The following is a 13,945-nucleotide window of genomic DNA, read 5'->3' on the forward strand; positions in this document are numbered from 1 at the left end:
GAGGATGTGTGTATCTAGGGGGATCCTCAATACTCAAGAAATGAAAGTCTCCTCTTACCCGGTGATGTGAGGGGAGGCCGGTTCTCCATCATGACGTCCTTGTACAGATCTTTTTGTCTTTCACATCACATGCACTCATTTGTATTTGAACTTTAGCGGGTTTATACCCCGTTGTACTGCCTAAAATTAAAGTGAAAGTTTATCATGAAAATGTAACTATATGCAAAATAAATGTAAACCATCTTTAGATGTAACCAGATAAGAGCCCAGGAGCACCTCCCAGGCCTAGCCCAGGAGGTGTGGTACAGAAGAAAAAAAATAGCTAGTGTCGTCGCCTAGTTATGTTTCACACAGTGGGGTCCCAAACCCAAAATGTAACTCCACCACCCCAAGGGCACCACTCCCGGGGATGGAAGATGACACCGAAGGCTCTCTGACTTCCCAGCCCATGATCAAATGAGGTGGACCTGTTCAAATCAGGCGGGCCCTTGGAGATCGCAGTGCTAGGGAAGTATTCCCGACCCCCCACCTCTTCCGTAGGCGCTCTTTCTTATGCGGAAGGAAAATGGATGGAAGCTCCCTCCACTGCCGCCCAATCAGCTACGGCCTGAAACATTTTTTTTTTATGTTCTTCTGTGACCTAAAATCAGCCAACAATGAGCTAATGCCAGCTATCAGTAGACAGGGCAATGCCAGGCCATGCTTGACAAGGGCTTCACAACTGGCTCCGCCTCTCTAGGGCCACAGTCAGCTGTGCCCACCCCCTCCCTACAGGGAGCCAACAACTAGCTGCTGGGAGCATAGACTGTGTGCCGATCGGTCAGGGGTCATGTGATTGGCCAGCTCTCAGTCTTAGGTCCGGTGTTCTATGGAAAGCTCCAACTCATTGAGATCTCCAACTACCTCACTTCCGGTGCTCAGAAACACTGGAGCTCTGTACAGTTGCGGTTTCGCATGCGTTCGCATAGCGTTTTCAGAATACTCGTCGAGTTTGCCACCTGCTGAATATTGTTAAAATGCAGCTGTGCAGAGGCTCCAACAGTCTTTGCGCTTTGCAGTCTAACGCTGTCTGGTCGAAATCTCCAACTTCCAAGTACCCAGCAGTGAGGTGGTTGGAGATATCGACGAGTTGGAGCTTTCAATAGAACAGCTGCGTGGCACCGCTGCAACGCGCCACGCTTTAATTGGGCAAATGTGGTTTGTGCCAAGTCCGCGGGCATAAATAAAGAGGAATGACAAGCTTAGAATATATTTAAGATGGAATAAATGGGTCTATCATTTCAGGCTTCATCCCCTTCCAGCTGAAAGGCATACCTGGTACTTCCACATATGGAGAAGCATGTGACTCTGGCCATGTGACAGCACTGGGCCAATCAGGGCTGATCTAACAGGAAGTCCATAACACTGTGTAGGTTACCACTAGGCACCCAAATCTATTCCTCAACAATAGGTGTATTTCTATAGCGCCCTGACCATGAATTTTTGAAGTGACATAACACCCTCCCCATCCAGTCCACACAGGGTCCTGGGACCCCATTCTCTCTTCCTCCTCTCATAAGAAGACATTATTACCTCCTCCTCACTGGGCTCTCACTCTCCAGGCTCACAGTCTCCCAAGAAGATTACTATGGTAAGATTATCCCCGTCTTTCTTTTCCGGGCTACAACAAAATGGCCGCCGTCCCTCTGCCCCCAAGGACACTTCTTCCTGTGACATGACAGAACAGCGCCCTCTAGTGGTGGCACCGCTTCCAAACAACGGCTCTCTGTTACTATTGGGGCCTTTGGTAGATTGTCCAGACACAGGGCTGGGCGTCACTATGGCGACCAGGAAGTAACCGAGAGGCCGTGGAACGCACACAGTCTTAGCCAGAAGGCGGACGTGAAGAGTGTTTCCGGTGCAGAGGGAGCACAGTGATGATAGCCTGAGGCCTGAGCTAGAATAATAACGACATCTCAGTGTTGAATTCTCATTATTATTCTCTGTAGAGCTGCCAATAAGATTGTAGGAGTCACTGGCCTAGTACACATGATAATACCCCAAATTTCCCATAGGGAACATTTTAAACGCTTTTACAGCTCATCAGTTTAGTGCTAACAGTGATTGACAGCGCTAGAATTATTGCTTTCACTGCGACGTTTGCGGCGATATGTAACAAGTGTAGCGCAATTGTCATAGGCGCACCGACGCGTGTTTGCGTGTATGTGCGTGCACGTGGGGGACTTAAAAAAAATGTTGTAATTTTTTTTAATTGATGTTACTTACATTTTTATAACTTTTAAACACTTTATTTATACTAACCCTATTGCTATCACGTAGGGGGGCTAACACGCACCCTATGTAATAGCAGATAGCGTGTGACAGGTATCTGCATCAAAAATCAATAAGAGGAATCATCATTTCTACATATACGGTAAGAGGAGGGGCTTAAGGGAGCTTTCCTCGGCTATGAACACGGCCGCCCTGTCTGAGCTGGCAGCTGCAACACCAAAACTTACAAAGAAAGAAGGGCGGCCATACAATCAGGAAGCCGTGGGGCTGGTAATGACATGCTGCCCGGCTCCATGTTGTTGGATTGTGATTAGCCGGGAAACCGGCTTCACAGCCAATCAGCATCCAGCCGGCTTCCCCACCAATCAGGAAGCCGGGCGTCAAGTAATGACCCGCCTCCCTGATTGGCCGGGAAGCCAGCTCCATGCCAGGTTTCTAGTCAGTCAGCAAGGAAATCGGCAAGGAGCCAGCTTCCCGGCCAACCAGCGAGGAGCCGGCTTCCCGGCCAATCAGCATGCTGGAAGATTCATTACTCGCCGCCCGGCTTCCTGATTGCACAGGAAGCCCTCTCCTTTCCCCTACAGCACTGCCGGTCAGAGGAAATCTTCCTCTGACCAGAAGTTCTGGTATCGGGGAAGGTATCGGAGCAAGTATGAGTACTCACCCAAATATTCGGTATCTGCACCGTGACCAATACTAGTATCGGTATATCCCTAATGTATACGCACACACATACATAGCCAACACACAAATAAGACAATCCCAATCTTTATTGAACTTTGGCGCTGTGGTGATGAAAGAATAACCGGTCCGGCATCACTCGTTGGGGTTTCAATCAAAGTAGGTTGATGGCAAGTCATGCGAGTCCGCTGGTGATGGAGGAGAGGAGATCTGGAGACATGGATTCTCTCTTGAATGCACACCCTGATGCCTGGTCATGGCTTTTTTCCAGGAAAAACATCTCCCGCACTCTGAACATGAATACGGCTTCTCTCCGGTGTGAGTTCTTTTGTGTGAAATAAGATTTTGTACGGTGGAGAAACATCCCCCACATTCGGTGCAGGAAAACGGCTTCTCTCCGGTGTGACACCTTTGATGTCTAATGAGATAGTTTTTCTGAGGAAAAGACTTTCCGCATTCCTGGCATAAAAACGGCTTCTCTCCCGTGTGACGCCTCTGGTGTTTAATCAGAGTGTCTTTGTGAGGGAAACATTTCCCACACTCGGGGCAAGAAAACGGCTTTTCCCCCGTGTGACATCTCTGGTGTGAGATAAGGCTCCCCCTCTGAGGGAAGGACTTTCCGCATTCACAACAGGAAAACGGCTTTTCGGACATGTGAGTCTTCTCGTGATAGATCAGATGAGCTTTGGTCACAAAACATTTACTGCATTGCGAACAGGAATACGGCTTCTCTCCCGTGTGCACACGCTGATGCCTGACCAGGGCTCCTCTCCGGGGAAAACATCTCCCGCATTCCGAACACGAATAGGGCTTCACCCCTGTGTGAGCCGACTGGTGGGAATTAAGACTTTGTCTGCTGGAAAAACACTTCCCGCACTCAGTACAGGAATATGGCCGCTCCCCCGTGTGGCACCTCTGGTGTTTAATAAGACTATCCTTCTGAGGAAAACATTTCCAGCATTCGGGGCATTCAAACGGCTTTTCCCCCGTGTGAGATCTGAGGTGTAAATTAAGATGCCCCCTCTGCGCATAGGACTTCCCGCACTCAGAACAGGAAAATGGCTTTTCGGACACGTGAGTCTTCTCATGATGGATCAGGTGAGACGTGGTGGGAAAAGATTTCCCGCATTCTGAGCAGGAATATGGTTTATCTATGGCGTGCACATGTTGATGAGTGATCAGGGCTCCTTTCCTGGGAAAACATTTGCCACATTCGGAACATGTAAACGGCTTTAGTCCGGCGTGATTTCTCAGGTGCCTTAGTGCGCCCGATTTCTGGGTAAAGCATTTCCCGCATTTAGGACATGAGAATGGCTTCTCTCCGGTGTGCGTTCTCTCGTGATTAATAAGATGGTCCATGAGGGAAAAACACTTCCCACACTCCGAACATGAATACGGCTTCTCCCCCGAGTGAACTCTTTGGTGTCTTATAAGAGACCATTTGGAAGTGAAACTTTTCCCGCACGCGGAACACGAATACGGCTCCTTCCCTGCCTGAGACCTCTGGTGAGAAGCGAGATGGGCGTTCTGACATTGGCCGCGATCAGAAGCAGGGAATGTTGTTTGACGGGTGTTGGGATTGGACAGATCCGAAGAACACTCTCCATGAGTAAGAGAACTAGACGACCAATCTGCTCTGTGAGGTGCTGGACGGAGGTTCGGAGTCGTGGGGTTTCCTTCTGAAGAATCCGATGTGACCTCCTCATCTTTTTCACCGTCTGTCCGGATGAAGAGTTGTGCGTCTGCGCGAAATAAAAAGCAGGATGTCAGGAACCTCGGACTACTGCACGGGCCCGAGTTCGTGAGCGGACGCGCGCATAGTAAACGATTAGCGGTACATGCGCACAGACGCACTGCGGTACGTCAGGCGTGGCACACACCTATTGGCGCCAGTCAGCCTATGTAAACACTGAGCAGCAACTGGAAGATCGCCAGCTGTACCTGTATCTGTGTTCCTGCATCTGACTCCTGCATTGACCCAGCGAGTTCCTGGTGCCTGCCCTTTGACCCCGGCCTGTCTGACTACTCTCCTGCTTCCTCTGTTCCACTGACTACGCCTCTGCCTGCGATCCTGCACCTCCTTGTCTGGTCCGCCTGACTCTGCTCCCTGCTTCTCTGCTGCCATCAGGCCTACAGCTGCTCCTCTGGAACCGGAGGGTCCTGCATCCAGCTACCTGCATCATCCCTCATCGCTACCAGCGGGGCATTGGTGTCTCTCTCTGTCCTGTGCACTACCTGTGCCATCCTCAGGGGGGCTCTGACTAGAGTTACAAAAGGAGCCTCGCTCATCACTCAGGCCATACCAGGTACGTGACACAATGTTCAGATGTCAGAGCATGACGTGTAACCAAGTCTTCAGGGACAAGGATTCACAACTGCACAGGATCTACATCACCATCCTGATCATCCCTTCCAAAAACTGCCTGGAAATTGTTCTGCAGGACAACATACTCAGATATTATTTTCTGGATTTAGTGTTTATTCATCACCTGTGCTGATCTCTGGAGGGATTTCCTCCTCTTTAATCCTCAGATGTTCTTCTTCTTCCTCCTCCTCAGGTTTGATGTCCCTCTGAGTGTCTCTGGTGTCCCCGGGGTCTATGAATAAAGATGAGAGTGAAGCCCCCTGTACTGAGAACTCACAGACGACTCTTCTTCTTTCACTTCAGCTTTAATATTAATCAGGCTTTCATGCTTAAAATACAAAATAATATGCATATTACAAGAAACCACTAGGTGTTTGTGAAAGCCATTTATTATATTAGTTTAAACCTACCTGATCCTCCTGAGGGATCTGCTGATGTTCCTGTGTGGAATCCCGGGAATACAGAGGACGGGTCTGAGGGATCTCCTGATGTTCCTGTGTGGAATCCCGGGAATACAGAGGATGGGCCTGAGGGATCGCCTGATGTTCCTGTGAGGAATCCGGGGAATACAGAGGATGGGCCTGAGGGATCGCCTGATGTTCCTGTGAGGAATCCGGGGAATACAGAGGATGGGCCTGAGGGATCGCCTGATGTTCCTGTGAGGAATCCCGGGAATACAGAGGACGGGGACATCTCTCTGGGGTATTTCTGTTCCTGGATCCATCTGTAGGAAACACACACACTGACTGAATACATTGTCTCTATGTCTTTATATCAGAGGATGTGTGTATCTAGGGGGATCCTCAATACTCAAGGAATGAAGTCTCCTCTTACCCGGTGATGTGGGGGGCGGCCGGTTCTCCATCATGACGTCCTTGTAGAGGTCCTTGTGTCCTTCTGACTACTTCCACTTCTGCGTACGTGAACTTTTGGGTCGTTAATAAACCTAACATTGCCAAAAATCAATATAAAAAGCTTTTAAAATATATATTGAAAAAATCTCAACTGCCCAGTTTGGTGAACATTGGGTTCAATGTCACGCAGGGTTTTATCACGGAGGGACAGCTCCTTTAACAGACATTGCCATCAACACTGAAACTGAATACAACTACCTCCTGAGCTGGAGAATAACCAATCTGAATTAGGGGAAAGAAAACAATGTTCTTGAAGCCATGTTCCCATCTCTTGCATTGATGAGGGTCCCTGCCCTTGAATTTGAGTTGGGCAAGTACAGGCACCTACCCCCCTACTTAGTCTTAGGGAGGTATCTGTCTGCCGAAAATCCAGATTGCTTAAAAGGGTGAGTCCACCTTGGGCAGACCTTTTTCAGTAAAGGGACCATGCAGACAAGGGGCCCCAGTAGGTTTAAACAAACTGATCAGCATATTAAAACATGCAGATGCCATACCTGTAGGCCATTTTCTGTCCCTCCGAGGCCTGGCTGAAAGACTCCAATGTCCAACGGCTGTAACATCTATCGAAAGCTCCAACTCGTCGAAATCTCCAACTACCTCACGAGTATTCTGAAAACGCTATGCGCGCATGCGCACAGCAACTGTACACAGCTCCGGCCTTTCTGAGCACCGGAAGCTAGGTAGTTGGAGATCTCGATGAGTTGGAGCTTTCGATAGAACACCGGAAATTAGCCAGGATGGTGATGTAAACAAAGATGGGAGTAGTTCAACCAGGTTTCAGAGGCACAGAAAATGGCCTACAGGTACGGGGTCTACAGGATCGAGATTTTAAAGAGCTGATCAACCTGCTGGGGCCCTTCATTGTAAAAGGGGTGCCAAAGGTGGACATACCCTTTAAAAAAACAAACAAACACATTAGTAGCCGCAAACAAACATCTAGAGATGCGATGGATGGACGTACCTCTCCCATGGAAGACTGTGTGCCTGGCCTCCTCTTCTTCAGGATGGTATCGCGCTAAGAGGGGTCCATGCACTCCCCGAAATCTGTAAAGAGTACAGAAGGCGCACATCTGCCGAATCATTTTACACGCCATCGTATGGACAGCAGGTACAAATTCCCTATTGGAAGATTTACAGGAACACCCCACAAACTCAGAGCTTAAATTCGGATAGCATTGTTGTCTCTAAACTGTCCAACTCCAAATATCTACTGACTATATGGCAGCACGTGATCGCCCATTTGTTTGATCCCAATATGTCTCTGCTCCCATCCTATATGACACATCAGGTGCTGAGCAGCCGGGGAGCAGAGATCCCAGGGGATACACACAGCATTGTGGGAGTGATGGCTAGTAAACCTGGGTGAGTTGAAATGTCTCCCCCGCAGAGCGCACCATCTAATGCTCTACACATCAGAGGACCTGCAGGAAGATGATAATTTGTTGGGGTGACATGATGCCCCCATCCAGTCCACAGTGCTGGGACCCCCTTCTCTCATAATAAGAAGACATTATTACCTCCTCCTCGCTGGGCACACACTCTCAAGACTCACAGCCCTCCAGGAGGATTCTTATTCAAAAATGATTCTACTAACACTTCTTTCAGGCTACAACAAAATGGCCGCCGACCTTCCTTTCCCGAGGACACTTCCTGCTGCTGCACCAAGAACAATCGCCCTCTAGCGGTTGTTTTGGGTCTACGCTGGAACAAGCTGTCATGATAATAGTCCTCTGCAAGCCTTGCTTCCTGGTTGCCATGGGGATGCTCGCGCGTGCAGCTTCTTTGGCGGCCATTTTCTTGTAGCTCAAATGGGAGACCAAGAAAAACAAACAAAAGTCTTTGGTTTTCCAGCCACTGCCGATTTCTTTTAGGCTGGAGAGTGTGAGCCCAGTGAGGAGGAGGTAACGATGTCTTCTTATTATGAGAGGAGGAAGAGAGAAGGGGGTCACAGCACTCTCTGTGGCCTGGATGCGGGGGTCATGTCATCTCAACAAATCATCTTCCAGCAAGTCCTCTGAAGTGTAGAGCATTAGATGGGGAGCTCCTCTGCGCTGGGGGGGTGGAGCTGGGGCCATGACATTTAGCCCTGTATACACCATACTGTGAGGTTTACATTTTTATTAATTTGTTGCAGGGTAAGATTTTTAACACACCTTATATTTCAAATACACTGAATAGAAGGACACAAGGATCTGTAGAAGGACGTCATGATGGAGAACCGGCCGCCCCTCACATCACCGGGTAAGAGGAGACTTTCATTTCTTGAGTATTGAGGATCCCCCTAGATACACACATCCTCTGATATAAAGACATAGAAACAATGTATTCAGTCAGTGTGTGTGTTTCCTACAGATGGGTCCAGGAACAGAAATACCCCAGAGAGATGTCCCCGTCCTCTGTATTCCCGGGATTCCACACAGGAACATCAGGAGATCCCTCAGACCTGTCCTCTGTATTCCCTGGATTCCACACAAGAACATCAGGAGATCCCTCAGACCCGTCCTCTGTATTCCCTGGATTCCACACAAGAACATCAGGAGATCCCTCAGACCCGTCCTCTGTATTCTCTGGATTCCACACAGGGACATCAGGAGATCCCACAGACCTGTCCTCTGTATTCCCGGGATTCCACACAAGAACATCAGGAGATCCCTCAGACCCGTCCTCTGTATTCCCGGGATTCCACACAGGAACATCAGGAGATCCCTCAGGCCCGTCCTCTGTATTCTCTGGATTCCACACAGGGACATCAGGAGATCCCACAGACCTGTCCTCTGTATTCCCGGGATTCCACACAAGAACATCAGGAGATCCCTCAGACCCGTCCTCTGTATTCCCGGGACTCCACACGGGAACATCAGGAGATCCCTCAGGCCTGTCCTCTGTATTCCAAGGATTCCACACAGGAACATCATGTGATCCCTCAGACCCATCCTCTGTATTCCCGAGACTCTACACAGGAACATCAGGAGATCCCTCAGACCCATCCTCTGTATTCCCGGGACTGCACACAGGAACGTCATGAGATCCGCCAGGCCCGTCCTCTGTATTCCCGGGATTCCACACATGAACATCAGGAGATCCCTCAGGTCCTTCCTCTGTATTCCCGGGATTCCACACATGAATATCAGGAGATCCCTCAGGCCCGTCCTCTGTATTCCCGGGATTCCACACATGAACATCAGGAGATCCGTCAGGCCCGTCCTCTGTATTCCCGGGATTCCACACAGGAACATCATGAGATCCCTCAGGCCTGTCCTCTTTATTCCCGGGAGATCCCTCAGGCCCGTCCTCTGTATTCTTGGGACTCCACACAGGAACGTCATGAGATCCGTCAGGCCCGTCCTCTGTTTTCCCAGGATTCCACACAGGAACATCAAGAGATCCCTCAGGCCCGTCCTCTGTATTCCCGGGATTCCACACAGGAACATCAGGAGATCCCTCAGGAGAATCAAGTAATAATAATATTTCTATAGTTCTTTTCTTCCTGGTGACTCACAGGTAGATGGAACATAGAATCTCAATTAAAACTAGTAAATGTCCTAAATTAGTGACATATACAATAGCCTGTATTGTGTCTCATGCAGGGTGAAGGCCTGATTGTCGTTAAAGTTGAAGTGAAAGATGAAGAAAAGCCGTATGTGAGGGGTGATGAGTCGTGTAAGGAGGAGGAGGAACGTTCTCCAGAGATCAGCCCAGGTGAGGAATAAACACTAAATCCAGAGAAGAGTGCCAGATTCTCCTTGTTCAGTCACTACAACAATCTCTTCTTCTCCCCTGTCAGTAGACAGTAATGGGGGGACGGAATGTTTCTAGTGGGGGGAGTCAGGAGCCATCAGCCTCTATTAGACTCCGACTCTCCTCCTCACATCATGTCATTGTGTGTTACCAGCCAAGAGACGTGACCAGTCTCCCCCCACACACACTCTCTGGGGTCTCTAATACATCTCAGTACAGAGGGCTTCACTCTCATCTTTATTCACAGATCCCGGAGACTCCAGAGACACTCAGAGAGACGTCAAAGCTGAGGAGGAAGAAGGACATGTGAGGATTAAAGTGGAAGAAGTTCCTCCAGAGATCAGCACAGGTGAGTAATAAATCCAGACACGAGTCCCAGATTCTCCTTGTTCAGTCTCTACAACAATCTCTTCCTCTTGACAGCTGACAGTAATGCGGGTACATGACCTTTATTCACAGATTCCAGAGACAGCAGAAAGTCTCAGAGAAAAGTCAAGCCTGAGGAAGGACAACATGTGAAGATCAAAGAAGAGGAAACGTCTATAGAGACGGGCACAGGTGAGAAATAAGTTCCATGGACATTACACATCATGGAGGTCATCTATGTTCAGATGTGCAGATTGTGTAAAATTGGAAGATCTCAGGGTGGTTTAGGGCCCCTCATGGATCTCGGCCAATGTGGCCCTCGGCAGTCTCAGAGCTTTTTGATATCTACACAAGGGAGGCTTTGACATGTAAATAACATGCATACAATAAAAGCATGCATGATCTTATGGGGAGACTTTTGTGGAAACGAATGGTCTGACCGCACGGTCTCTGTATAGGCAAAACAAACATGTATGTTAGGTTTGGATACAGTGTGGAAGGGTTAGACCCTTTGTCAGTTTTTTTATTACTGTCTTTTGTCCCTGCAGGAAAGTTTTACCCCTCTATTTGTCCCGGTGACCATTGTCCGTGTGACAAGGAGGAGACATCCAGAATTTTACAGCTTTCACAGAGCAGGAAGTGAGGTGGGATCATCCAATGGGGACAAATATTCAATTGACAACTGTATAGGACGGGAAACTCCCCTTATTTTGGTGAGACTCCCTCTCATTTCCTGTTGTGTCTCTGGGACGGGAAGTGAAGGGAAATCTCCTCAACGAGGCACAGAGGAAAATAAAACGATGAGGGCTTTCACTAGGGATGTACCGATACCGATACTAGTATTGGTGCTGATTCTGAGTATTTGGGCGAGTACTGGTACTTGGCCAAATGCTCCCGATACTTATACCGAAACTGAAATTTCCAGTATCAGGAAGCCGGGGCAACCACCCAGCTTCCTGATTGGCCTTTGAGCCGGCTCCATACTCACCAGGGAGTATGGAGCTGGCTTCCTGGCCAATCAAGGAGCATGGAGCCAGCTTCCCTGCAAATCAGGAAGCCAAGGGGCGGGTAATAACTCGCCCCCCAACTTCATGATTGGCCAGGAAGCCCGCTCTATGCTCCCTCATGACCAAGGAGCATAGAGCTGGCTTCCCGGCCAATCAAGGAGCATGGAGCCAGCTTCCCTGCCAATCAGGAAACCGGGCGGCATGTAATGACTAGCCCCCTTGCTTCCTGACTGGTCAGGCAACTGGTCAATCAGGAAGCCTGATTTAGGAAGATAGGGGAAGGGAATCAGGAAGCTGGGCAGCATATAATGACTAGCCACCCAGCTTCCTGATTGGTCAGGCAGCTGTTCAATCAGGAAGCCAGGCGGAGAGTCATAACCTGCCCCCCGGCTTCCTGATTGGCCAGAAAGCCGGCTCCATGCTTCCTGGACACCTGGAGATGAGGGAGAATGGAAACGGCTTCCCCCACGCCCCCTGGCTTGCTTGATGGGACTTCCAGTAACGGCATTCGGTATCGGCGAGGACCGAAAAAGAAAATATCGGTACTCGATACTGTAAAAACCAGTATCGTTGCATCCCTAGTTTTAAATCTTCCCCACCCATAGTAAAAGTTTTGGGTGGAGAGACACTTTAAGTCCAAATGACGAAATGAAACGGTTGCGTTACACTTTAACAACCATAATCGGTGGCGGTATGTGACCATTAAGAGGAAAACCAGTTTGGGACGTCAGACCCCAAATTTGACTATTGCTGAATTCTTTAAACATTTCTAAACTTCTTCACTTCATTTCTCCCAGACGGACAGCGCGGCACGACCAATCCAAAGAGGCGTCCTGATCTCTCGTCCCGTGACACCAAAGACGATGAGATCACATCCAACTCTTCTGATGATGATGACTCCATTACCCCCAATCACCGGCCAGTACTTCGGAGTTCATACTTGCCGTCACATGGGGGGCGTCACGTTGATCATTCGCCTGTCACTCATCCTACAGATCATAGAGGGGGTGAGATGTCCCCATGGTCAGAGTCTGGTGAGACATCCGAATTCTCCTCCAACCAGGGGGCTCGCTTGACCCAGAACACTTATTCCTTTCCCCAGGACATGGGACAATCGAGGAACAGCACCGAAAATGTTATAGAGCTTCCAAGGACTCACTCGGCGGACAAACCGCCATACTTCTGCGCGGACTGCGGAAAGTGTTTCACCAGCAAGACCTGCCTGGCCTACCACGAGCGGACGCACAACGGAGAGAAGCCATTCTTCTGTCCTGAATGCGGCAGATGTTTCACTCAGAAAGGACATCTTATGTCTCACCAGCAGACTCACACCGGAGAGAAGCCATTTTCCTGTTCCGAATGCGGCAGATCCTTCACTCAAAGGTCGAATCTTCTGAAGCACCACAGAACTCACACGGGGGTGAAGCCGTATCCGTGCCCCGAATGCGGCAAATGTTTCAACAAGAGAGGCAACCTCACGGCCCACCAGAGGACTCACTTGGGCGACAAACCGTATTCATGTTCGGAGTGTAGAAAGTGTTTCACCAAAAAATCCTATCTGATATATCATCACTATAAGAGCCACACGGGCGACCAGCCGTTTTCGTGTTCAGAATGCGGGAAAGGTTTCACCCAAAAGGAAGACCTGACTTCGCACCAGAGGACGCACACGGAGGAGAAGCCGTATTCCTGTTTGGAATGCGGGAAGGGCTTTACCCGGAAATCGACTCTGGGTTTGCACAAGAGGGTCCACACGGGCGAGAAGCCCTATCCGTGTTCCGAATGCGGGAAGGCGTTTGCAAAGAAAGCCTCCCTCGTGTCACATCTCAGTTCCCACCAGAAGCCAGACGTTGCCATCTCTGGTGGTGGCAGTTGAGAACATTCTTGCTCAAGTACTTGAAAATCAGGCTTTGCGGCCTTCTTGCCTTTCTGGAAGATGCATTTTCTTTGGTGAAGGACCTAAGATGAAGGTTGTGGGTCCTAGTATCCTTACCTCCTGAGCAAATGCCCACAGGGGTAGCTGCAAGCACCTGCTCAGAGTTTGACGACTGAGGTCTGGACTCATGTTGGTGTGTCTACTCGGTACTCGTACAACCGTAACCAAACATTGATACATTGTAGCTCGCTGTGGAGGTCAAAGCCGCTAATTCTATGGTATCCTGCGTGTATTTTTATATACAGGAACATGCAAGGGCATGTGCAGGTGTATTGGATAGCATGTGCACCACTACCAGCTGGGGTTCCTGTTGGCAGCTTCTACGTGGCTACTAGTCCTTCAGTGGCAAAGTGGCCATTGGGGGTAAGGAACAGTACCCAGCAAGGGGCATGCTATCCAACACACCAGCAAGCGTTGGATAGCATTGGACTCCCTAATGCTCCCATGCCTTCCCCGATACCAGAACTTCCGGTCAGAGGGAGATTTCCTCTGACCGGCAGGGCCGCGAGGGAACATGGAGCCGGCTTCACGGGCAATTGGGAAGCTGGCCGCTGGGTAATGACTCGCTGCCTGGCTTCCTGATTAGCCAGGAAGCCGGCTCCATGCTGTTTGGCTGGCTCCATGCTGATTGGCTGGGAAGCTGGCTTCCCGGCCAATCAGCATCTTC

The 13,945-nt window shown here is 49.6% G+C and overlaps 2 protein-coding genes across 2 annotated transcripts in view; one reads left to right on the plus strand and one right to left on the minus strand.

The window, feature by feature from the left end:
• Window positions 1-3,102: 3,102 nt before the first annotated feature.
• Window positions 3,103-5,077, minus strand: LOC108801100 (gastrula zinc finger protein XlCGF26.1-like). Its single transcript, XM_018573047.1, has 2 exons — window positions 4,894-5,077; window positions 3,103-4,694 (listed from the first exon to the last, which is right to left on the minus strand). Exons 1-2 carry the CDS (start codon window positions 5,075-5,077, stop codon window positions 3,103-3,105), a joined length of 1,776 nt encoding a protein of 591 aa, XP_018428549.1.
• A 4,735-nt stretch (window positions 5,078-9,812) lies between these two features.
• The window catches only part of LOC108801101, a 113,769-nt gene continuing 109,636 nt past the window's right edge, over window positions 9,813-13,945 (plus strand). Inside the window, 4 exon segments of the mRNA XM_018573048.1 lie at window positions 9,813-9,891; window positions 10,217-10,318; window positions 10,429-10,527; window positions 12,140-13,184. Of these exon segments, the coding sequence (XP_018428550.1) occupies window positions 9,813-9,891; window positions 10,217-10,318; window positions 10,429-10,527; window positions 12,140-13,184 (1,325 nt within the window).

Source organism: Nanorana parkeri, unplaced genomic scaffold, assembly GCF_000935625.1.
Source record: "Nanorana parkeri isolate BGI_ZX_2015 unplaced genomic scaffold, ASM93562v1 scaffold2215, whole genome shotgun sequence".
Classification (NCBI taxonomy): Eukaryota; Metazoa; Chordata; class Amphibia; order Anura; family Dicroglossidae; genus Nanorana; species Nanorana parkeri.

Coding starts and splice junctions, on each gene's coding strand:
- LOC108801100 (XM_018573047.1), bottom strand. CDS start 5,077: ATGGCAGCAGAGAAGCAGGGAGCAGAGTCAGGCGGACCAGACAAGGAG. Junction 4,695..4,893: donor ATGCAGGAACACAGATACAG/GTACAGCTGGCG, acceptor TATTTCGCGCAG/ACGCACAACTCTTCATCCGG.